The sequence below is a fragment of the Aspergillus steynii genome, assembly GCF_002849105.1.
Source record: "Aspergillus steynii IBT 23096 chromosome Unknown P170scaffold_5, whole genome shotgun sequence".
NCBI lineage: Eukaryota > Fungi > Ascomycota > Eurotiomycetes > Eurotiales > Aspergillaceae > Aspergillus > Aspergillus steynii.
In genome coordinates, this window is record NW_020194402.1 from 885,806 (window position 1) to 907,960 (window position 22,155).

Genomic DNA, 22,155 nt, shown 5'->3' on the forward strand with positions numbered 1-22,155 from the left:
CAATCGAGGACGAAGATTCATCATTTTGAAATGAGGGAGGGATCAGACATCCACGGAAAGAAGACAAGTCAGCCCAAACACCTGCGGGGAGTTACATAACAAGGATGCAGGCCAGCGACCAGCTGGAGGATGAGGGAACATGCGATGCGGAGAAGACACCGCCCGGACTCGCCTCGGCGCCTCCCCACCTGACCCGGCTGAGTCAGCCGAACATTTTCATGAATTTCCGCGATAACGGATTGTTGCGGCATCATCCCACTTTGCGCTGACCCCACGTCAAAATGGAGGACCAGACTGCCAACAATGCGCCCAATGGCCAACTGCGCCAGCCCAAGAAGAGATTCGTTGGCAGACGAACGGCAGATGCTCAAGCCCAGAAAGACACTTCGAGTCAAAAAGATGTCGAGTCCACTAGTGTTCAAAAAGGTTGATTAACGCCGCTCAATATATCTACATTGTCCAACAGCCAATACTGATCAAAACCCAATAGCTGCACCGCGACGAACGCCCAGAACCTTGAACCAAGTCCCGCCTGAAATCCTCGAAGACCCCGAAATCCAAGCCGCCATCGAACTTCTCCCCAAGAACTACTCCTTCGAAATCCCTAAGACCATCCACCGCATCCGCTCATCAGGCGCCACGCGAGTCGCCCTCCAGTTCCCCGAAGGCCTCCTCATCTTCGCGACCACCATCTCCGACATTCTCACGCAATTCTGCCCAGGCATCGAGACCCTCATCATGGGCGACGTCACCTACGGCGCCTGCTGCATTGACGACTACACGGCGCGCGCCCTCGGCTGCGACCTCCTCGTCCACTACGCCCACAGCTGCCTGATCCCCGTCGACGTGACGAAGATCAAGACGCTGTACATCTTCGTCGACATCAGCATCGACACGGGGCACCTGATCGCGACGCTCGAGCGCAACTTCCCCCGCGGCAAGACGATCGCCACGGTCGGCACGATCCAGTTCAACGCCACGCTGCACGGCCTCAAGCCCGTCCTCGAGCGTGCCGACTTCAAAGTCGTCATCCCGCAGATCACCCCGCTCTCCAAAGGCGAAATCCTCGGCTGCACCTCCCCCCAGCTTGACGCCGCCATCGACATCCTCCTCTACCTCGGCGACGGCCGCTTCCACCTCGAATCCGCCATGATCCACAACCCCACTATCCCTGCGTACCGCTACGACCCGTACTCGCGCACCCTGTCGCGCGAAACCTACTACCACGACGAAATGCACACCCTCCGCCGCGACGCCATCGGCACCGCCAAGTCCGCGAAGAAATGGGGCCTCATCCTCGGCTCGCTCGGCCGACAGGGGAACCCGAATACCATGGCCATGATTGAGAACGAGCTGAACGCGCGGGGCATCCCCTTCGTCAACTTGCTGCTGAGCGAGATTTTCCCCGGCAAGTTGGCCTCCATGGCGGACGTCGAATGCTGGGTGCAGATCGCCTGTCCGCGACTGAGTATCGATTGGGGGTATGCGTTCCCGCGACCATTGCTGACGCCGTACGAGGCGCTGATTGCGCTGGGCGTGAAGGAGAGCTGGGAGACTTCCAATAAGGGCATCTACCCGATGGACTTCTATGCGAAGGAGGGGCTGGGGAGGACGAAACCCAGCCAGGCGATCCCGGGAACTGCATAGGCGTTTCGAGAGTCTCGGATTGGACGTGGGGAATAAAAGTTTTATGAATCAATTAGACGTATATATTTGGTTTTCTAGCGAGGGCGGCAGCTTTCCCTTTCTGTTTTTGTTCTCACCCCTTGCTGCTTTTTGCTCACTGGGTAGATGTAAATGATAACCCAGATGGTAAAAGCCCAGCAGAGTACAAATATTATTATTTTTATACTGATTAAATATTTATTAATATATATACTCATTTAAATATTGTATTTATTCTATTCTTTCCATACTTACCTTCTTAACAAGAACACTGTCACAGAACATGGTTACTAGGCACATTCAGTGTTTATCCCCTGCACTATTGGCAAAAGACTAGTATGCAAAGCTGAAGGCTTCGCACTGCGTTCGCATATATAAACCTCAGGAAGAACAGGTGTGGCAAGAAATTGGTAGAGCCAAAGCTCCATGGTACCACGGCTGGCACCGTGCCCTACCCCTTACACTATAAGCCCGTACATTTACACATACACATGATGTTAGCTTGTACCCCAGCATATCTGGAATTTGCCCAGCCCCCCTTGACTTTCTATCTTTTACCCATGTATCCCGTTCTCTGCCTTGCACCACCAGACTTCCTAGGTTGTAACTAGAGCGGCCGGCACGGTGCGTGGGTTGGGGACGCGCGGTGCTGAGGCTGCATTTGTTATGGAGTAGATAGAAAGACTTACTGGGTGCTGTTCCAAGGGTGTTAATATAGATAGAGTGTTACTTCATAACTTATAACTTGAGTGAAGAAATAAAAGATGCAGTAGTATGCTGCCAAAAATGGCGATTTAAAAAGCCCTCACCCCCTTATTCATTGCCAATCAGCTAGCTTATCTTCCTCATGATTCAACATCGCCGCCGTTCCTGGTTTGAAACGGTTCCATGGTCCTAGGGCCTCGGGTACGGGAAGATCATCATCACCCAAGCAGCCCTGTTTTTGAGAACAACAGGGGCAGAGCAGAGCAGAGCGGGACCACACGCCACGAAATGAACAAATTCCCGACTGAGTTCACATCCTCGAGGTTTTGGACGTCGCAAATTTTCCGCCAGTAGGGTATTGATCGTCGCCTCGCTCTCCGTTTAGAGTAAATCACCCCGGATTAACTACGGAGTAGGTCAGTCAGGAACGCTGTCCGGTTTTGAATTCTACTGCGCTAACACCTGCTTAGGGTAATGATTGGGTGCGTTGTGTGCTGAACTTTGGTCTTTGCGGTCATCCGAGGATGATCTGCAGTGACGGTGTTTCTCATGTGAAGTTAATTGAGTCGATGGGAAAGACATGTAACTCACGGTTCTGCTGCCGCTGTATATATACCCTGGGGTGGGCTTTTTCTTTTGTGCTTTGTGTCTATAATATAGTACCGTGCTCTTGAGCTTCGTCGTAATTTTTAATCCACGAGTTCTTTCCCGTGCACTCGAATATGTGGCGTGATTACTTGGTATTCGCACTGGCTGCGCTGCCAACAACCCTGGGCGCAAAGGAAGGACAAAGCGCCAAAGAAGCCTGCAGTCAACTGAACGACAAGCACTCTGACATCACGTACGGCAGTCTGCATCAGAAATACATCAATGCGAATACCGGTACGAGCTCCCTTCAACACTAGAGATCAGATCTCGAAGTGCCTGACTGACTGACATCCTTCGTCTTGCAGAATACTACACGTCCAGCGCATGGCTCGGACCCGCATGCGTCTTCGAACCAACGACCACCGCCCAGCTGAGCGACGCGGTGCAGATCCTGAAGAATCTCAGCACGCCGTTCGCGATTCGAGGCGGCGGACACATGCCGATTGCGGATGCCGCGAATGTCAACTCGTCTGGAGTCCTGATCTCCAGCTTCGGGTTGAATCAGCTCAAGCTGTCCGAGGACCAGTCCACGGTCAATGTGGGACCGGGTAATCGGTGGACCAACATCTATGACTATCTCGAGCCGTACGGCCTAACGGTCGTTGGGGGTCGACTGGGCCATGTCGGTGTCCCGGGGTATATTCTGGGCGGCGGAGTGTCGTTCTTCAGTAATGAGTATGGATGGGCGTCGGCGAACGTGGCTAGTTTCACGGTACGTGCAGTCCCCAACCTGTAACTGAAGCCACAGACTAATAGGAGCAGTGCGTCCTTGCCAACGGCAAAATCATCAAAGCAACCCCCGACAACGAATACTCGGACCTATTCTGGGCGCTGCGAGGCGGCTCCAGCTCATTCGCACTGGTCACCAACTTCGAGCTGAAGACGATCAAAGCCCCCGGCGTGATGATCGGACAAGCCTCCTACGGCTCCGACTCCGACGTGGCCACAAAGTTCATCGACGCGGTGCACTCGTTCACCATGTCCGCGCACAAAGACCCCAAGGCGGCCGCGATCCCCCTGGCCGAGTACATCCCGCTACTGGGCAAGCCGAGCTACAACGCGATGCTGTTCTACAACGGGAAGAACGAGACGCCTGCGGCGCTGAGCAGCTTCCTGGAGCCGAACATGAAGCCGTCGTCGAACAGCTTCAAGTACCGGTCGATGAGCAAGTGGTCGGAGGAGCTGGATCCGGCGATGGGGTTGCTGAAGGGCAATAAGCAGCGCTTCTACGTGCTGAACATCCACGCGGCGAACAAGAAGGCCATTTCCATCGTGCATGATACGTTCATGGCCGTCGCGAAGAAGAGTCTGCCCAATGGAGTGCTCGTCGCGGCGCTGGCCTTCCCCGCCGTCACGGAGAAGTATATCACCGCGTCGCGGGTGAATGGGGGCGATCCGCAAAGTCTGGATCTCGACGGGGCGCCGTATATCTGGGTCGAGGAGAGTATTACGTCGTTGGCGACGGTGAAGGATGAGGATGTGGACGCGTTCTATGGGAAGGTAAATGGGGAGATCAAGAAGAATCTGGACGCCGAGGGCATCGAGATGGCGAAGTTCATTTACTTGAATGATGCCAATCCGTCGCAGAGTATCTTCGACACGTTCCACCCGGATAATGTCCAGCGGTTGAAGAAGATTCGGGCCAAGTACGATCCTAGCAGAGTGTTCACGGATCTGATGCCGGGTGGATTCAAGGTCGAGCGGGATTAATGTGACATGTCAGACCAGGGGCTGGCTGGATTGTTACTAAATAATAGCCGTGCAGTGTTGACAAAGGTAGTGTAGATATGTACAGAGATGGTAAAGATATCAGATCAAATCTGCCAATTTATTTCTAGCCCCAATGCAAAGAATTGCGACCGAGTGGCGGACTAAAAATAGAGGCAATGCGGGACATCCACTGGCGCCCTACGAAGTGCCGACAATAGACACTCTAATCTGACGCCTCCGTTAAAACCAAAAATTAACAGAGCCAAAGAACCGATCCAATGTCCGTCTCGTGAAAATAGCCAGAATATATTATGCTAGAATACGGCAAAATATCTCTGGGCCCGTGGAATCGTTGCATGGCACATAGATAGATAGATTCGGCCAGGTGCACTAACCAATGCGACGGGCGCCAGGAATGCAAGACAGCGAGTCTCATTCTGAAGAGAAACCCAGCATTGCCCGACTTGTGATCGACGCGGCGCTGAGGAACGATGAGAAAGGAACAGAAAAACACGACCAAATGCTCCAGACGTCCCCGCCTTATAAGAAGAGAGAAGTCAAACCCACCCAAACCCCGGTCTTGACCCAAATGTACTGATTTCCGTGATAGTTGCTGCCAGCCCCGGCCGGTGCCACCAAGTCACGAATTGCCTCGGTAGCCTCGTAGCCGTTCATCGCCGCTGGAATACTGGCCTGCCGTATCCGTCGGGGATGTCGCTGCCGACGTGGATCCTGAAGCGAAAGAGACGTCAGAGAGGGGTTCCTGCATCCCATATCGAGGGGTCTTACCTGAATGGTATCCTTGGTTCTTGTGGGTCGCGTTGTTGCCAGAGCCGCTTCCATCGTAGGTAGTGGTCTCTCGCGCTTTCAGGCGCTCTTCAGCGGCCCGGATTTTGGCCTGAAGTTCTTCCAACTCCCGGTTCTGGACCAACATTTGCTGTCTCCTGGGGAGTGAATCGCGTTAGCGATCATGTCGGGGTGGTATGCGTGGATGAAGCCCGGTCGGGGGATAAAACGCGGGGAAGCCGGAGCGAGAATTACTCACTTGTGATCGAGACTTGATGAAAGGTTATCGACATCCGAATCGAGAGAAAAGGCACTGTCTAGTACCGAGGAGAAAGCCTGCGCCATGGTCCTGCCATGTCTTGGTCAACAACATCCGACGGGTTGGGGGGACGCATCACGGGAGTACGAACGACTGAGGCCGACCACTGGGTTTCCAACCTTGCTCCGCATCCGACATCTTGACGATTTCAACGCTAGTGGGAATGGATAATGCGATAAGGCTGGTAAGGGGTGACAGGGCAGAAGGGCAGAAGGATATGGAACGGGAAAAGAAGAACGGGAGAAGACGCTCTGGGGATGGAAGATAGGAGAGAAGCGCGCGCGTCAGGGACACAACGGGTGGGTATAGATAGATTTGACGAGGTGGAGCTGACGGATTGGAATGTATTCCGTGAGAGGTGCGATCAGAGGGACAAAGTGCCGACGATGAAGAGATTAGAGTATATTGATGAGGGGAAGACCAGGACCAGCTGAGAAGAGATGACGATGTATAAAGGGAAAGGCAAAGAAGAAGAAGGGGGTTTTGGGATGGATGGGAGCGATCGCAGGACTGGGAGTCGGAATGATCGAAACGCTTGTCGCACTAGTGACTTGGGTATGGGCCGCGAGGAGAGGGACCACTTTTTTAGTGGCAGCAGCGCTGGAGCTGGTCCTTTTAAGAATTACGGAGGAGGGATTCAAGCCCAGACGGGGATGACAGGGGCACGGCCGGAGGGGGCTCAGGAGGTGATGGTTGGGAATGATGCGCTGGACTAAAGATAGATGATAATAATAAGTGTAGACAAATACTGCGTAGAAGAAGATGTGAAATGTGAAGTGAGTGTAGCTCCTAAACTTCCGTGGGCGATTCAATAGTCACGCTTTTCTCCCCACCCAGTCGGCGACTCCATAACCAGTAGGAAAATCCAAATCAATCAGAAGGATCATAAACAATGTCCACCTCAGGAGTCGGATTAAATAGGATGACTAGGCGAGGATGCCAAATAGAATACTCCTAATGCAAAAACAAACAAAAAAAGAAAGGAAAAAGTCGATGACGTGCATTGCCATCGGAGTGGTCATACATTCCAGGCTAAAAGCATATTAAATGAGGGGGGCAAGACCGATGACGATGATGTTTCTGAATCGACCCTCCTATAACCTACTGCGTACGGAGGCTGAAGAAAGCCCGACCACGGAATTGGCGGGAGCGCGAGAAAAAGCGCGAGCTTGGAGCAAAGAAAGGGGCTGCCCCTGACGCTGTGGAGAAGGAGGAACCCCAGCGGTAATCTATTAATATTAATATTAATTCCATTAAAATCCCGGCCTTCATTTTACCTCGCCACTAGTTTGCCGCCGTGGAAAGGAGTTCATGCTTTGGGATAGGGATTGCCGCCAATCACAGTCGCAACAAAGCCCTCGTCCATTCGGCCAGGTACATATGCAAATGCTCTCGTGCCTTGGAATGCAAATACTTGCCTTGACACCGACCGGTGCGCATTCCTACGTTGTCGAGAAGTATGGTCATCGGTGCCTGTCTGCATTCTGACAGCAGCCTTGCCTCCCAGGCTACCACGGAGTATACCAAGTCTCCCGGGCTAATTGCCGGTAAACTGTCGCAAAATTAGGATTGGAATAATTCTAATATGCTTATTCTATGATAGGCAGTGGGCAAAAGGGGTCGCGGTGCCATCTGGCGCATTTTGTTTAATTTAATCTCCGCACACGCTACTAATATGAGCCATCATTTCAGACAGATCGACAACGTTGAAATGATGGCTGGTGGTAGCTATTTGAGGCAAAAAAAAAAAAAAAAAAAAAAAAAAAAAAAAAAAGGCAGAGAGAGGTGGGCTACGAAGGAAGAAGCTTCTTACAGGAGGTTGAATCGGAAACCGTCATCGCGCAGTGACTACTGCAAGAAGATGGTAGTTCAGATGACACCCCAACTACAAACTCATGGAGGTTTGTACGCAGCAGGGGCTTGAGGGACAACAAGCTAACGATACTTTACCCCGTAACCAGCTCGTAAGGCAATTAAATGAATGCAGTTGATTCATCGCATGGGCAATCATCATTTCATTAAATTGTAAGCGGTAGGCCATTGGACGGCCGCATAGGGCCTAGGGCCTGCAGTCAGTTTTTTAGCTCCTGAAAAATGAAACCGAGGGCTACTACGAATAGCTGTCCCATTTCCCTTCTGCTGCCGGTGCATATCATGGACAGGCGGAAATGATCCGGTCTGATCATGCACTAGAAGAAGAACTCCAATCCCAGATGTTACCAGCCCCCACTTTCTTAGATATTCTATTAAGGCATTTTTTCGTGGCTAGCATGACACCTATCACCAACACCTACGTAATGGATAACCAGGTTGAATATGTTAGCCATTCCTCGGAATTCTAACCAAGAAGATTATCCGCAAAAAAAGACCTAACTACTCTGTAAGACCATCACTCAGGTCCTCAACAGTGGCCAGAGGAGCGGTATAACATATAGAGTCAAAATGATATAGGTTGTGATCCTAGTAGACCGAGACAATATCATCTTTTGATTCCGGGGATAGACACGAATAAAGGGACATTATTGTTCCAAACTGTTGTGACCGACCGGGCTTACGCATCGCACCCTGGGTTGCCTGGGTTGAATTGAACACGGACAATTATTAATCCTTCTGCCGAAGCATCCCTTAAATGCCTCCCTTCATCAGCAATGTCTACACATACACTTTTTCTCTTATCACATCTCACCTCCACCATGACCGGCTCAACCCAAGAGATTCGCGAGCATATTATTCGCCAAATCTGAGTGATCTTTTCTAAATTTTCGCAAGATATCGGTTCAGGCACAATACGAATACTTGGTGATACTCTAAATAGTATCCTTGACCCTGAAGATTATTTAGAATTTATACGTCCATTTATTTTAGAGACTGAGAAATGCCTCCAGAATTATCACCCAGATAATAAAACTTGTTTTATTGCTGCCATAATCTACCGTGGGAACCACTCCTACTTTATAATCGACCTTAATACTGATTATAACTATGAAACTGCTCATAAATGCAACACATTAATTCCTGTTTATGTTCTTCGCCTATCAAAACGACAACCCACAATTTTCAGAAAGCGAGAACTGGATGAAACAATTGCAAAGGCTCTTCGGGACCTGCATAATTGTCATGGCCAGGACCCTCTACCTCTGTTTGACAATCATTACGAAGAGAATCGCTATTACCGCCACCCACGCAGCGTCAAACATTGAAATTGGGAGTTTTTGGTTTCGCAACTGTCAATGCAATGATATTGTATCCTTTTATTACCTGTATAGTCGGTTAACCCACTTTGTATTAAGGGAAGCTGGACCAGTTATGAGGGTTAAAGACCATGTCTTGACATGAGCATGACCCTGTTATGATGGGATATAGTGTAGCCTATGCCAACCCCTCATCAAAGCCTAGAAGCTAAATTAGGATGGGTGCTATTAACACATAGAAGGGTGCAACCATGGTCATGATCAGCGTTCTTGGTATATGGGATACGCAGACACCAACACTTCCAGCGACTCAGGGTGGTCTACAGGAAGGTTGCCCGGCAACGCCCTGTCGTCATTGTGCATGAAAGGGCGGGGCGACGAGGTACCGGTGGGACAATACGCCGTATGGTACGGTCACCCGCGCCGCCCGCCGCTGGCTCACGTGACCGGGGCTGGGCCAGTTAGAGGCACGCGGCGGCCTTAGTCAGCCGCAATTTTGCATGCCTTGGGCAGCGCAAAAGGACAGACTGTGAATATTGCCAGGTCGCGCTCATCCATCCATCCATCCACCCATCCCAGTTGCTGCTGCCTCACCATCGGCCTGCCCTCTTTCCATCCCTCCTTTTATCGGTTTCATCCGTTCCTCGGTCGCTGCCCTCTCCTAGCGTTTCCCTCGGATTTTTCTCGAATTTTTCGCTCGCCTTCCCCAGTCTTCCTCTCCAATTTTTTTTCCCTGTCGCTCTCGTGACACGGTCGCGTTCCTACTCCTGACTTTTTTTCCCTGCCTTTTTTTCCTGCGCTTATGGTCTAAGTGGTGCCACGTACTCCCCGGGACTGGCCACCGCTCGCGATCGCCCCGGTTCATCGATTGACCGACCTTGGCGGGCCGACCACTGTACCACCTATCACCGTGGCCCCCATCCCCAGACCTTCCCCCCCCAGTGGCCGAGTAACCGGGCAATGGGGGATGCCTCCTCTGTCGGCTTACACTCCTTTTGAATCCCTCCTCTTTTTCCAGTCGCTTGCCGCCCTAGACGCCCGGCCGGCCAATTTCGCTTCGATCTCCGACGGCCTCCGCAACAACCGATTCGTGCGCGAAAATGTCGCCTTCGATGCGGGCCGACTCGCCCCCGAAGCTTTGGAGGATCTGTACACGACCTTGACCCGAGATGGCATCGATGGCGTGGCGAACGTCTCGTCCAATCAGCCGAACGGACGCCATGAAGAAAGCCCGAGCGCTCACAATGCGAAGAAGCGCAAGATCTCCAGTCCCAAACCGGACGGGTTGGTGGATAAGGGAGTGATAGGCCATGCCGGTATCCTTCCCGAAATCGTCTCTCATTTATACGCGCGATATCGGGAGCTTGTCACGAAAGAGATTAAAAACGAGGAGAAGAAATACAATGAAATTCGAGATGAACTGGAGCGTCTCAAGCAAGAGCGCGAAACGGTCCCGGAGCCGATGCCGACGCCTGTCGCCGTTCCGAAACCCACGCCCGAGATTCCCGCGGCGAAGCACCATCCTGCTCCCGATCCGATGGATGTAGATACCCAGGACGAGAAATCCACTCACCAACCGCGTCCGGACGTCGCCCAGAACTCTAGTGCACCGAAGCCGAGTCCAGAGCTTAAGCAACCAACACAGGAACCCCATCGCAAGGAGGTAGAGACTCCCAAGCAGCCGACACCGATCACTCCGCGACCAGCGGCACAGCAAAAGCCGCAGAAGCAATTGCAGCCAATAATCCCGCCGCCGTCACCAGCGCCGCCAGTCAAACAGTCCCCGACGGAGCAACCTAAAAAGACACCCACGCAGCCGTCACCCTTGAAACCACATCAGCAACAACCGCCTCTTTTCCCTCAGCCTACTCCACCAAACCATTCAGCGCAAACATTCCAGGTGCAGCCACCCAATGGGCAACCCTCTCCAGCATCTCAACCGCCTATTCTGGCCCCTCGCGATATACCTACGCCCCAGGCACCGACGACCAAACCACCCCTTCCACCACAAGTTCCGTCACATTCTCCACCGGGGCCTCCTGCTGGTGCTGTGCCCACCCCTGCATCGACAGCCGTGCAGCCGCCACCTATTGCGAAGCCCCCGCTTCCGTCACCGACTCCGAAAAAGACACCACAGCCGGCCAAGGCTGCTGGAAAGGAAACCTCTTCGACTCCGGCGCCCAAGACGACCCAGCCTCCTACTTTGCAACCAACCATCCAACAATGGTCATTGAATCAACCTCCTCAAACCCCGCATCCTCCTTCGCACCAGAAAGCCGAGCTTTTGGGTCAGGCTCCTGCTGGAAAGCCCCTCCCACCCCCTTCATCGCAGCAAACGCCGAAACCTCAGCCTAAAAAGCTTTCTAACGCTACGCCATCCGCCAGCGTTCCATCGACTCCCTTGCCTGTATCTGCAGCCGTCAAACCGCCAGCACCCGGTGGTTACGGGGGCTATGAAACCCCGGTCGCAGCAGCTCATGCTCTATTGCAGTCACAGCCACGGTCATCGCTTCCTCGACTATCCATCGACACTTCAGGGTCTGTTACACCGTGGAAGAAAGCTCCTCGTCTAACCCTTCCACATTCTCCTCGATCACCGGATCGACCACGACCGGAAGATGTGAGTCCTATCAGTGAGAAAGCTCCATCTTTGATGGGCTCCCGGGAGGCCACGCCAGAAGAACCTGAGCCCCCACGGCGTAAGCGTCGTTATGAAGCAAAGGGGTCCTCTCGCGGCCGAGAACCTAGCCCACCCGCCAGTGATGCCGATAGCAAAAGCGGACCGAGAAGCAAATCCGAAAAATCATCGTTCTCCGTGAACAAGAGACGCGATCAGAGTACGGCTTCCTCAAGGAGTCGCGGACGGTCTGTGTTGTCGCGCGAGGACGAAGCGGCGGCCGATCCCCCGGGAAGAATCAAGCGCGAAATGCCCAGTACTCCGTCGGGCGTGCCGGATGTGGCTGAAGCCGAACACCGTACCTCGGGAATTCGTAAAAGCGTTGCTGCTGCTCCAGAAGAACAACGTCCGGGCAGGGGCAGACCGAAGCGGAAACGCGCCCCGAGCGAGGCGTTTGAGAGCGAGCCCCCGCAGCCGGAAATCAGCCAACTCAGTCGCATTGATCCTAATCAGTCGACGTCTTATGTTCTTTGCGCCCGCAGTTTCCCAAAGACCGGCCAAGCCATCATGAACAACGTGACGACCCACAAGCATGCGTCAGTCTTCAGCAAACCGTTGACAGAACGCGATGCCCCCGGATACCGAGATCTCATCTATCGGCCCCAAGATTTGAAAAGCATCAAGTCTTCCATCACGCAGGGTAGCAAAGCTCTGGCTGCCGCGACCGAAGCCGTCAGCACGCCCGTGGCCGATGGCGAATCCCCGATCCCCACGTCCGGCACCCCGTCGAAGAACTCCGTGCTCATGCTGCAGAAAAGCGAGGACGTCATCCCGCCCAAGGGCATCGTCAACTCCGCCCAGCTCGAGAAAGAGCTCATCCGCATGTTCTCCAACGCGACGATGTTCAACCCCATCCCGCAGCGTGGATTCGGCCCCGCGTTCCCCATGATCCCCGACGGCGAATCTCGCGAAAGCACGATCGTACCCGAACCCGACGAGGGTGGCATCATCAAAGCGACCCACGAGATGTTCGAGGATGTCGAGAAAGCTGTCACGGGTTGGCGTCAGGCTGAGCGCACTTCGGATGAGATGGCGAGTAAGAGCATCCTGTCGCTTCGACGAGGGAGCGCTAGTGATTTCAACACAGACAGTGCCGATGAAGTTAAGGGGTCGTGAGAGTTCTTTTGCAGGACAGGACTCATTTTTGACGAATCAGGATCATTGCATGTATTAATAGTATTACTTCCATGTTCCGGGAATGAATCCCTCTGGATTTTCCTGGTATGAGATATTTAATTTTCTGGGATCAAGACGCAGTCGCCAGTTAACGAGAGCAAGTAGATGTACGGTGTAGAGTTGTGAATCTTAGTGGATATTTCACGATTTCAATGGATGATGTCCCATTTTATTCCATAATGCAGTTCCATAATGCAATGCCTATATGTCACTGTCAGACTAAGAAGCCAATTCAATAGTCAAGAATCTCTTAATCTCTGCAATCGTCAGCTTCTGGTTATATATTTAGGGATTAATTATGCATTAATCTTATCTTCTCGTTCTGCTATTTTTCTATTTATTACTAAACTTTCATCATGAGTTTATTAAATCTCTCTATCAGTTGATGTTCTATTGACCTGCAAGAGCAAAGCTGTGACCCCAGTGCTTGAATGGCAGTACATATGACGATAGAATGCACATGAAGAAAAATCAAATCCAGCAGCCAAACCCCAACCTCGAACTCAATATCTACATCCGCATAAGGTAAAAGTAATACGTCCCATCATTCGGAACCATTTTGTTATCCATAGCCCCCAACACGATATCCGGCGTCACTGCTCGAAAGTAATCAATGATCGGAAACTTGTCGTAGATCATCGCCGCAGTCACGGTTCCTCTGAATTTAACCTCCCTGAGCTGCGAGAACCATCAACGTTAGTCAACTTGGCCCCAAGAAGCAGTCGCAGACGCAAACTAGAGAGCGCAAACAAAGAAACAGGAGGGAGGGTATGACAAACCCTCGCATGACCATACTCCTCCAGCCAAGTACGGTTTCCATCCTTATCATAAACCATGATGGGGTTCACGTCGTCGAGCGACTTAAAATCCTTGCCTGCCCACTTGAAATCGGCGAGCGTTTGGTGCGATGGGTGGCCGGTGTCGAAGCTGCCGCCTTTCCATTGTCCGAGCAGTGACTCGCTCGCCACAGGGCTGAGGCTGTTGTAGACAGACTCTAGAGTTGCTTCCTCGATGTGGCCCGGGATTTTCATCAGCTGCTGGGCTTGTTCCTCTGGGCTGTTTGGGGGTGGGATTTCGTGTCAGTATTGTGGATTTGCGACTGCGTGACAACCTAGTGAAACTCGTACCTGCTCATGGTGTCGGTGGAGTGCTCGGAGCGGCTTAATTCCAATCAAAAGGGGTCGTTGAAAGACAGGTTTGGCAGTGGCAGATGATCCGATGGGAATGTGAAGTAGAAAAGAAACACTCCCATATACCAGGGTCCTAACTCGCAGGCATGAAAATGTTAGTCGCCCCGCATTATACAGCCGAAGGTGGCCGAGGATACGGTAGAGTTGGAGAATGTTCCTATCAGGCTTCGGCACCCCCACATCTTGAGTCGTGATAAGGAGAACAGCCATGGCACTTGGTCTGGAGGCCCTGGTGATGGGCAATGGCTTTGAGACATTGATTGGCCGAGATTTCCAGACAATCAGGGAGATGTCTTTTTAAGTTGGCGTCTATGCTCGTGTTTCATAATTTCGGTCCATTTATGATCAGCCAAGATACTTTGTTTAATTACAACCGACTCCACGTCCAAGGCAGCTTTCCACTAGCAGGTGCATTTCTCCCTTTCCATCCTGTCAGGACCCCCAGATCTCGACTCGGATACGGATGTGCCTTGGGCCTCGCAGATTCGCCATACTTCCATGCCCACAGCCTTTCTAATTCGGGGTCAAGATTTCCCTCCACCATATCAACCACATTCTTTCGGATAGTAGGTAGAAACTTGAATGCATGACCCGAGCCAACTGTTGCAACGAACAGGTTCTTCGCCTGAGGGTAGGGGCAAATCCGGAAACTCGAATCTGGGGCAAATGCATCCCTGATTGAGAGTGTTAGTCGTGGGGATTTGAATTGAACCGGACATCTAGCACTGACCAGCAAAGTTCTGTTGATACGAAGGGTCGATGTGCTAGTTCCGGCATCATCTCACGAACAAAGGTCCTTAGCTCGCTCTCAATCTCCTTAGGACACCCATCTTCAGGGTAATTCCCCACTGAATGAAGAATGGACTGCCTTGGAAGAATACTATTCTGGTAGTTTGTAATTCCTCGGCAACTGCAGATTTCGACGAAACCATCCTCGTCTGGAGGGAAAATAATTCCTTGACAACATGGTTAGCATCAAACATTGTCACAGAAGCAGTTAACCTACCTTGCTCCATGTTATCGATTATCGGGATTCTGTATTTCTCAATCTCGTGCGGCTCAAGCTTAATCACCACAACCGCAGAGCATGCTGCTGTTACCTCCTCGCCGACGTCGACTAATGTCGCTGTGTTTGCACCGCTCGCGAGAATCACAATATTGGCTTGGTGGAACGTGCCATCCGCCGCAATAGCATCTCGACACACGCCATTCTCGCCGTAAACAAGCTTTACAATATGGCCAGCAGGTCCAGAAACAGATATTACGCCATTGGCTGTTGCTTCTTCGTTCATGCGCATTAAAGCTTTTCCAGAGGGTACCTATAACCACAAATGTAAGCTTGATATTCCAGGTATAAATCCCTCGTGACAAGTGCTAGCTCGTCAAGAAGTTACTCACCCATCCAGAAAACGGGTTATACAGATTCTTCCAGCCGGGAAAAGCCCCAGTGAGCGCCCGCCGGCCATCTCTTTCGCATTGTCTGAGGCGTCACGTAGTCCACTGCTCCTGCCAGTCCTGCTTTCTCTGCGCGTTGATAAGCGTCAGAGATAGCCTCTGTTGACATGGTATTTGCCGCCATAATCCACCCGCTCTCGTGATACATGCCGGCGAAAATAGAATTCGGGTCTTTCCATGCGGCCATCGCTTCCACGGCCAGCTTAGTGAATGCCGGATCCGCATAGTCTGTTCTCAGGACTTTGTTTAGATCTGTCGCCGCCGAGTCCTTTGATGGTGTTTCAAAGCGATTCACAACAGTCACGGATTTGTAGCCTCGCAGGGAAAGGTGATAAGCGGTGGAGAGGCCGAAGGCGCCAGCGCCAACAATGAGAATCTTTGGTTGTTGCATTGCGGAGTCTGCGTGGGATAACTTTCAAAAGATGAATCACACACTGATTGAGACCTTTAAAGGACTTGCAGTTTTCCACCGCCTGCTTCTTGTACGCTGCCAGGAATGACTGTCCACATCATATCATCGAGTGGATCGCAAAGACCCAATTTCGGGCCCATCCCGGCTGGCGGTGGTCACACTTGATGTCTTCGGTTCATAAACGCTAGCGGCCGAGGGAGTGGATGTATAAATCTCGCCACTGGGACGAGTAACATTTGCAACGAAGATTCAGGCTACGTTCGGGCCTGAGATGACTAAATCGACAGGTATGGGGCTCTCGCCTAGGTTTTGATGGTCGTGATGACTGTGATATAATCCCACCTGGACGCAGCCAGCAGGAGTCGAGTTCACGAGCATCCATGGTCTGGTCCGTCCATTATGACTGTTGGAGTCGCCACTGAGCGACGAGCAATGATTGTGTTCGGTTCCGTCAAACTGAAACAGCCGACCAGGGTGGAAATATGTCGGCTGGATAACCTCGCCGACAAAGTGGGCTTTTCCGATCCAGGACCGTTGCTGGTTGGGGAGGACGACCGTTACGAGGTGTCCCTGGACCTCGAGTTCGTGAACGAGGGAATGAACGAAGGGCGATGTGTCCGGCGACGGGGGTCCGTCGTCGTTAACAACCTATTCCCTAGTCAGACCTTGATATTCTGTGAAATGTCCAGTTGAGCATGCGATTGCGGCTTACTAGAATATGCATCTGGTGTATTGCCGAGATAGTAACATGCAAGGACCCCGTAGAGTGTTAGATCTGCTCCGCGAGGGCCTAAGAGATGTTGACAGAAAGAACAAAAAAGGAACACCAGAGAAATGAAGAGCACCTGTTGACGTAACATGCGCATTGCTTTTGACTCCCCAGTGAGGCTACTTGACTTGGTTATTTGGCCGCCAGGCGCAGGGGAGTGAAAGAGGAAGTCTTGCCGAGCGAGCACTGTGACAGCGGAATGGCTCCGAGACTCGGCTAACACTGAACAACAACCTTTCAGGGCAAGAAAGGCCAACTGGGGCCGGCCTTTATGATGAATCTCTGCCGTATCCACTTATACGCACTTAGATAACACCAGCCACATTGACGCCTGTTGTCTGTTGTCTTCCCCGCACGCAAGATAAGCCAGCGCATGCACCCAGGATTGGGGAATTCCGATCTTCCAGTGACACGACACTTACGGAACGTAGGAGTCAAACCCATCAGCACGACATGGAAGCATCCGCACAGGCTATGGAGAAAGGTCCCTTGCCGCCGAAAAGGCGGTCCAAGTCGCGGTGTAAGTTGTTCCCCTGAGGAATCTCGGTTCAAAGCTAACCGGCTAAAGCGGGTTGTCAGCGTTGCAAGCAGCGAGTATGGTCCTGCTCTCATGAGAAGCCCACCAATTGTCCCTTCTAACGAACCATAGCACATCAAATGCGATGAGCGCGTACCCTTCTGTGGTCCGTGTTTGAAAAGGGGGTTCAGCTGCCCGGGATACCGACAGCCGATGAAATGGCGTTACTTGGATGCATCTGGGCAATCCCTGCGCCGGCCTGAGGTCGAGGCAGACCGCAATCTTCTTTCAGAGGGCGATGCTGATACATTCACCCAACCTGCTACCTCGGTGGGTATTCGAAATCCGCGCGAATCAGCAGTAAATGACAACCTCACCACCTTTGGGGCCTCTGCAAATACCAGTGAACAACAAAGACACAACCGGCAGGATATCACTACGGAGTCATGGGATCGTGATCGCATGATCGGCGATGGTTGCGGCAGCTCCAGCGACCTTTTCCCCCTCAGCTTCTCCAATGATCTGGCAACAGAAAACATCTGGAACATGGGCAACGACGTCATGGATTCATTGCTAGACAACAATGAACTGAATACGGAGTTTCTGTATCCTCTGTTCAAGCCAATTAGTGACAACGATGTGGTTCTATCAACCCATTACTTTTCCAACGTTTGTCCAATCAATTCCTGCTTCGATTCACAGCTGAACCCCCTTCGCTCTGTCATGGCAGACTTGAAATCCTCCCAGCTGGTCTTCCATCTTGTCATGATGACCTCGGCCTCTCACCTCTGTCACCAGAATAACGAGATGTCTTCGGTGGCACAGCAGCACCGACGATATGCGATCTCAGTTCTGAAAGAGGAGAGAAATGTAACCGGAAAAAAGAGATTCGAAGCTGTGCTGGGCAGTGCTCTATTGGGCATGACATCTGCTTGGCAGGATTCAAGGACACTAGGGATATCACATATTCACACTGCTCGTGCGCTTCTTCAAGCGTCCATAACCGGGCCCGAGAAGTCGAGCGATTCTCTGTCCACCTCTTTCTTGGTTGGGATCATGGCTTATTGGGAAGCTATGGTGTCAATTATCATCATCCAGAGCCCGAGTTCTCTTGACTACCTGACTCCATTCTGCGAGCAAGAAAGTCATGATGTGCTCGTTTACCCGAATCCATGGACCGGGGCCTCGACTACCTTGTTCATTTATGCTGCCCAAGCTAGCACTCTTTGTCGCCAAAATCGTGTTACAAAGGTGCTGAATACCTCGATGCCCTCTGCCGAGATCTGTGAAGGTATCTTCAGTGAGCAGTTCAAGAAGGCCGCCGAGCTGGAGGCAAAGGTCTTACAATATTCTCCTCCCATGCTTGATCGCATCAGAGACCCAGACGATCGATTTACACCCGTGTCGCACTTTCAACACCTGGCACAAATATACCGATTCTCTATTCTGCTCCAATTGTATCTCACGTTTCCGGATCTTTTACGAATGTCAAGTGCAACAGTGTCAGCCTTCGATACCATCACTTCGAGTGCAAGTGGCGCGATCCAACGATCCCCTAAAGAGACTATGTTATGGCTGGCTGTCAACATCCTGAGTCTCATATCATCAGTTCCTGAATCATCTGGTATCAAATATCTCTTAACAGTGCCACTTATAATTTCGGGGAGTGCACTACAGAAGATCGAAAGCCATGAACAAGGCATTGGTATTCCCCTTGAAACAAGCACTTCCAGAATCGAGAAAGAAATTCATTCTTTGCACTGCTCGGATTTCATGATTCTTCACTGGCGGTCTGTTGTGCGTCACAAATTGAAAGTCCTACACGATTCTGTTGGCCTTGATCCAGTACGCCGAGCTTTGCAGCTCCTCGAAGCAGTTTGGCTCCGATCGGACTTATCCTTTTCAAACAGAGCGAATGATTCTGCCCTGGTATTTGTCCATTGGTTGGATGTCATGGTTGAAGAGCGACTAGAATCAATCTTTGGTTAGTCTATGAACTTAGCTGTGTATTTCTATGTTAGACATAAGATGTTTCACCTCAGTTACATTTCGAACATGGCAGAGAGCTCTTAATGGCTCTCTTTAAGCTTTCATTTATCTACCAACCTATTCCAAGCTATCGAGCCGCCACCTCCACCCGATTTCCACCTACAGGTGAGATTCTTGTGCCTTTAGCAACATAATAACTGGATTTCTGTAGAAGAACTGATTACGATGGATGAGGATATCTGACCCCAGTGTGCCCCTGAACATGGCAGTTAGAAGACTGCAGTGAGAATCTCTGTGTGTAGGTGGTGAAGCTGATTTCGATTCCAACTCTATGACGCTCCAAATTAATACAGAGTACATGATTGAGTTGTTGAGCTTGTTTTAGAGTCACATTCCCCGATAGGGCTAGTTTAGGGGGGGTTGAATGCAACTAGATGTACATGCTTAACCTAACTGGGAGAAAAAGCACGCGGAAACGCGATTGGCATCCGAGTTATTGTGGGGTCTGTGGAGCACTCACCTACCGAGGAATTTTCAGCCTGTGAGGGATTCATCCTCAGCCACCTTCAAGTGGCCTTTTCATATCCAATCGGGGTTGTTGTAGACGCTGAAGCTCCTGGGTGATTGAACTTGCACAAGTTTTCCGCCATCGGAAGCTGGCCCCGACGCCACAGGTGGAGCTGATTCCAGGCTTGATAATGATTGAGTCAAGACCTTTTTTTCAACATGGATACATGGAGATTAACAGAGCACAAATGAATATGGATACTACTGTGCGCTTTGATTTCAAAGCAGGTTTCAAATCTTCAAGTCGACCGACCAAAACATTCAAGAAGTAGAGAGGCACCAGATCTTGATCTAACTAAGCTGTGCAGTCCAGTGGAAAGTTCCCGGAAAGTCACTAAATTTAGGAGCTCTTTCTGTACCAATGACGACATGACTGGCTTGAATTCGGCAAGATGTGATTCAATATTCGCAAAAGGGGAAAAATAAAATAAAATAAAATAGGTTGCATCTGAGCCTACGCCTGTCAGGAGAATCCTGTGGGCTTGAGTTCAGCGATAACAAGTTACGATTTGGCCTAATCGTATAGTAATCATATCAATAATAATTCTTATCTATACATCCATGATAAACGGTGGATTGATTGAAAATCAATCTGATATTGTGCGGAATAAATTCCGCAAAGAACCCATTATCTGCTCCAGGTGCTTATCCTTCTCTAAGCTCTAACTCTTTTCATTCGTGGCCATTGAGCTCTGTTGACTAATACGTGATCCTTCAATGTTGGTATTATTTATAAGAGTTATTATACATGCTAGTGACTAGGTAGAGATATGTATGTACATGCACGTGCTCCTAGTCCATTCACCCCACTCAGTCGCAAAACCTTTGGCGTGGCGGCTGCAATCCAGATTTCCCTTATCCTTTTCGCATCCATGAGGGTTGAAGAGCCCCTAAAACCCGGCATATAACCGTTTTAACCCATTTTTAAAGACTCGCGTTGAGGGCACATGCACTAAGCCTGTTACAGGCATAAAGTACGAATCGCATGGAACCACAGACTGTCGCTGAGAATCACATCACGAAGGCGGAACAGAAGTTTTGTCTGAGGACCTCGGAAAGACCCAGGGTATAAAGAGTGGCGTGACACCCAGGGAGATCTTTTTCTACGGCTTTCGAGTTAAGCAAAACCCCTGCAAGTCACTCTTTGCTCTCTCACCTTTGAGTTCATCCTGAACGTACAGTTTATGAGTAATTGGTCCTCAAAATGACTACACCAAGCGCAACTCCAGGCTACATCCCAGTCTCCGAGTGGCCAAACCTTGAAGCCCTCGCAGTCGGCTACAGCGAGCACCTGATGGCCGAGTCACACAAGCTCACCGGAAAGCGCTTAGCCCTGCTCTTCACCGACGCCGATTCCGCATGCATCGTGCATCACTTCGTCGACGACAGCACTTTGGACTGGGAGGTCCAGGGGACCAACCAGACAGGCACTGCGCAGTACAAGGCATTCGAAGTGCGCCCGAACATCTTTTTCGTCGATTTTTATAAGCCAGATTATGAAGAGCAAGTCAGTCTAGTCATGAACATGCGCACCGGCCAGGCAATCGTGGCACTATCAGGCTTTCACATCAAAGAAGGACAGAAGAGAACCTGGACGCGATTCTCCAACACCTCCATTGCCGGTTTCAGCAACGTCGCACCCTTTGCACCATCGGCGGATCTCATCGGAAAACACATTCTCTACCAATACACACCCCGAGATTCCTATGAGCACATATATCTGAACCAAGGCACATTTACCTGGCATTGTCTAAGCGGGACGGAAAAGGGACTCGCAGACACTGAGCCATGCAAGATGCTGAAACTGGACGAGGAACTGTATCTTCTGTACTGGAGCGAGAAGATCATGCCGGTGGAATCGGTTGTGGTGGTGGATCTCCAGCAGATGCGCTCGACAGGTCGATTCTTCTGCTGGGACCCGAAGCCGGCAAAGTTGGTTCAGATGTCGTTTGGTTCGTACGCTACTGTTTTGGCAGAAACAAATGCTGCTGAGGCGGTTACTAGAGGGTCTCGCATTTGATGGTGCCGGATAGCATAGATGACCTTTAGTTTACTTAGAGAGCGTGTTGCACGGCTGACCGAATTGCACGGCCAGGTGGACCACTTTATACGTTGCTAAATTTTCAAAACCAGATTTCGAATCCAAGTGTACTAGCTTTGTCTTAGGCCAATGATGCGGCTTAGTGCATTGAAAGATAGCGACCCTTCATCATCTGATCAAGTCTGAATTTCGAGGGAATGGTAGAGCTCTTTAAATGATGTTCAAGCGAGTAGAGAAAGTTTCCTTCTTCAACTGATGTGTGTTTTCTGGGCGTCTGGGCGATAGATGGCTTTTTGACAGTAGGTGGTGATCTTGACGTAAGTAAGCATATGTCTAAT

General features: G+C 51.0%; 8 protein-coding genes across 8 annotated transcripts; 5 read left to right on the forward strand and 3 right to left on the reverse strand.

Moving 5' to 3' along the window:
* Positions 1-254: 254 nt before the first annotated feature.
* Positions 255-1,856, forward strand: dph1 (2-(3-amino-3-carboxypropyl)histidine synthase). The gene is made up of 2 exons (XM_024845738.1): positions 255-426; positions 491-1,856. The coding sequence occupies exons 1-2, from the start codon at positions 282-284 to the stop codon at positions 1,645-1,647; spliced, it is 1,302 nt and encodes a 433-aa protein (XP_024703088.1). The 5' UTR covers positions 255-281; the 3' UTR covers positions 1,648-1,856.
* Positions 1,857-3,061: 1,205 nt separating this feature from the next.
* Positions 3,062-4,716, forward strand: P170DRAFT_385731 (putative FAD dependent oxidoreductase; the record flags this gene model as incomplete). Its single annotated transcript, XM_024845739.1, has 3 exons — positions 3,062-3,252; positions 3,324-3,730; positions 3,781-4,716. Coding segments are annotated over exons 1-3 (1,503 nt in total), but the record flags the coding sequence as incomplete, so codon positions are not given.
* A 652-nt stretch (positions 4,717-5,368) lies between these two features.
* P170DRAFT_476463 (uncharacterized protein) lies at positions 5,369-5,971 on the reverse strand (the record flags this gene model as incomplete). The annotated part of the gene is made up of 4 exons (XM_024853350.1): positions 5,369-5,460; positions 5,518-5,672; positions 5,774-5,863; positions 5,925-5,971. 4 exons carry the CDS (start codon positions 5,969-5,971, stop codon positions 5,369-5,371), a joined length of 384 nt encoding a protein of 127 aa, XP_024703090.1.
* A 3,621-nt stretch (positions 5,972-9,592) lies between these two features.
* On the forward strand, positions 9,593-12,989 carry P170DRAFT_437533 (uncharacterized protein). The gene has a single exon (XM_024849388.1). It carries the CDS (start codon positions 9,992-9,994, stop codon positions 12,815-12,817), a length of 2,826 nt encoding a protein of 941 aa, XP_024703091.1. The 5' UTR covers positions 9,593-9,991; the 3' UTR covers positions 12,818-12,989.
* A 305-nt stretch (positions 12,990-13,294) lies between these two features.
* On the reverse strand, positions 13,295-14,273 carry P170DRAFT_410112 (DUF4334 domain-containing protein). Its single transcript, XM_024846833.1, has 3 exons — positions 14,005-14,273; positions 13,657-13,933; positions 13,295-13,555 (listed from the first exon to the last, which is right to left on the reverse strand). Exons 1-3 carry the CDS (start codon positions 14,010-14,012, stop codon positions 13,388-13,390), a joined length of 453 nt encoding a protein of 150 aa, XP_024703092.1. The 5' UTR covers positions 14,013-14,273; the 3' UTR covers positions 13,295-13,387.
* Positions 14,274-14,434: 161 nt separating this feature from the next.
* On the reverse strand, positions 14,435-15,913 carry P170DRAFT_427003 (FAD-dependent oxidoreductase; the record flags this gene model as incomplete). Its single annotated transcript, XM_024847752.1, has 4 exons — positions 14,435-14,741; positions 14,798-15,023; positions 15,074-15,386; positions 15,488-15,913. The coding sequence occupies 4 exons, from the start codon at positions 15,911-15,913 to the stop codon at positions 14,435-14,437; spliced, it is 1,272 nt and encodes a 423-aa protein (XP_024703093.1).
* Positions 15,914-16,987: 1,074 nt separating this feature from the next.
* On the forward strand, positions 16,988-19,225 carry P170DRAFT_385739 (Zn(II)2Cys6 transcription factor). The gene is made up of 4 exons (XM_024845740.1): positions 16,988-17,064; positions 17,135-17,223; positions 17,272-17,297; positions 17,353-19,225. The coding sequence occupies exons 2-4, from the start codon at positions 17,157-17,159 to the stop codon at positions 19,207-19,209; spliced, it is 1,950 nt and encodes a 649-aa protein (XP_024703094.1). The 5' UTR covers positions 16,988-17,064; positions 17,135-17,156; the 3' UTR covers positions 19,210-19,225.
* Positions 19,226-20,592: 1,367 nt separating this feature from the next.
* Positions 20,593-21,909, forward strand: P170DRAFT_437536 (molybdenum cofactor biosynthesis F family protein). Its single transcript, XM_024849389.1, has one exon. It carries the CDS (start codon positions 20,981-20,983, stop codon positions 21,794-21,796), a length of 816 nt encoding a protein of 271 aa, XP_024703095.1. The 5' UTR covers positions 20,593-20,980; the 3' UTR covers positions 21,797-21,909.
* Positions 21,910-22,155: the final 246 nt, after the last annotated feature.

Coding starts and splice junctions, on each gene's coding strand:
- P170DRAFT_410112 (XM_024846833.1), bottom strand. Junction 13,556..13,656: donor AGGAGTATGGTCATGCGAGG/GTTTGTCATACC, acceptor TGGTTCTCGCAG/CTCAGGGAGGTTAAATTCAG.
- P170DRAFT_385739 (XM_024845740.1), top strand. CDS start 17,157: ATGGAAGCATCCGCACAGGCTATGGAGAAAGGTCCCTTGCCGCCGAAA. Junction 17,224..17,271: donor AAGGCGGTCCAAGTCGCGGT/GTAAGTTGTTCC, acceptor AACCGGCTAAAG/CGGGTTGTCAGCGTTGCAAG. Junction 17,298..17,352: donor GTCAGCGTTGCAAGCAGCGA/GTATGGTCCTGC, acceptor AACGAACCATAG/CACATCAAATGCGATGAGCG.
- dph1 (XM_024845738.1), top strand. CDS start 282: ATGGAGGACCAGACTGCCAACAATGCGCCCAATGGCCAACTGCGCCAG. Junction 427..490: donor GTCCACTAGTGTTCAAAAAG/GTTGATTAACGC, acceptor AAAACCCAATAG/CTGCACCGCGACGAACGCCC.
- P170DRAFT_437536 (XM_024849389.1), top strand. CDS start 20,981: ATGACTACACCAAGCGCAACTCCAGGCTACATCCCAGTCTCCGAGTGG.
- P170DRAFT_437533 (XM_024849388.1), top strand. CDS start 9,992: ATGCCTCCTCTGTCGGCTTACACTCCTTTTGAATCCCTCCTCTTTTTC.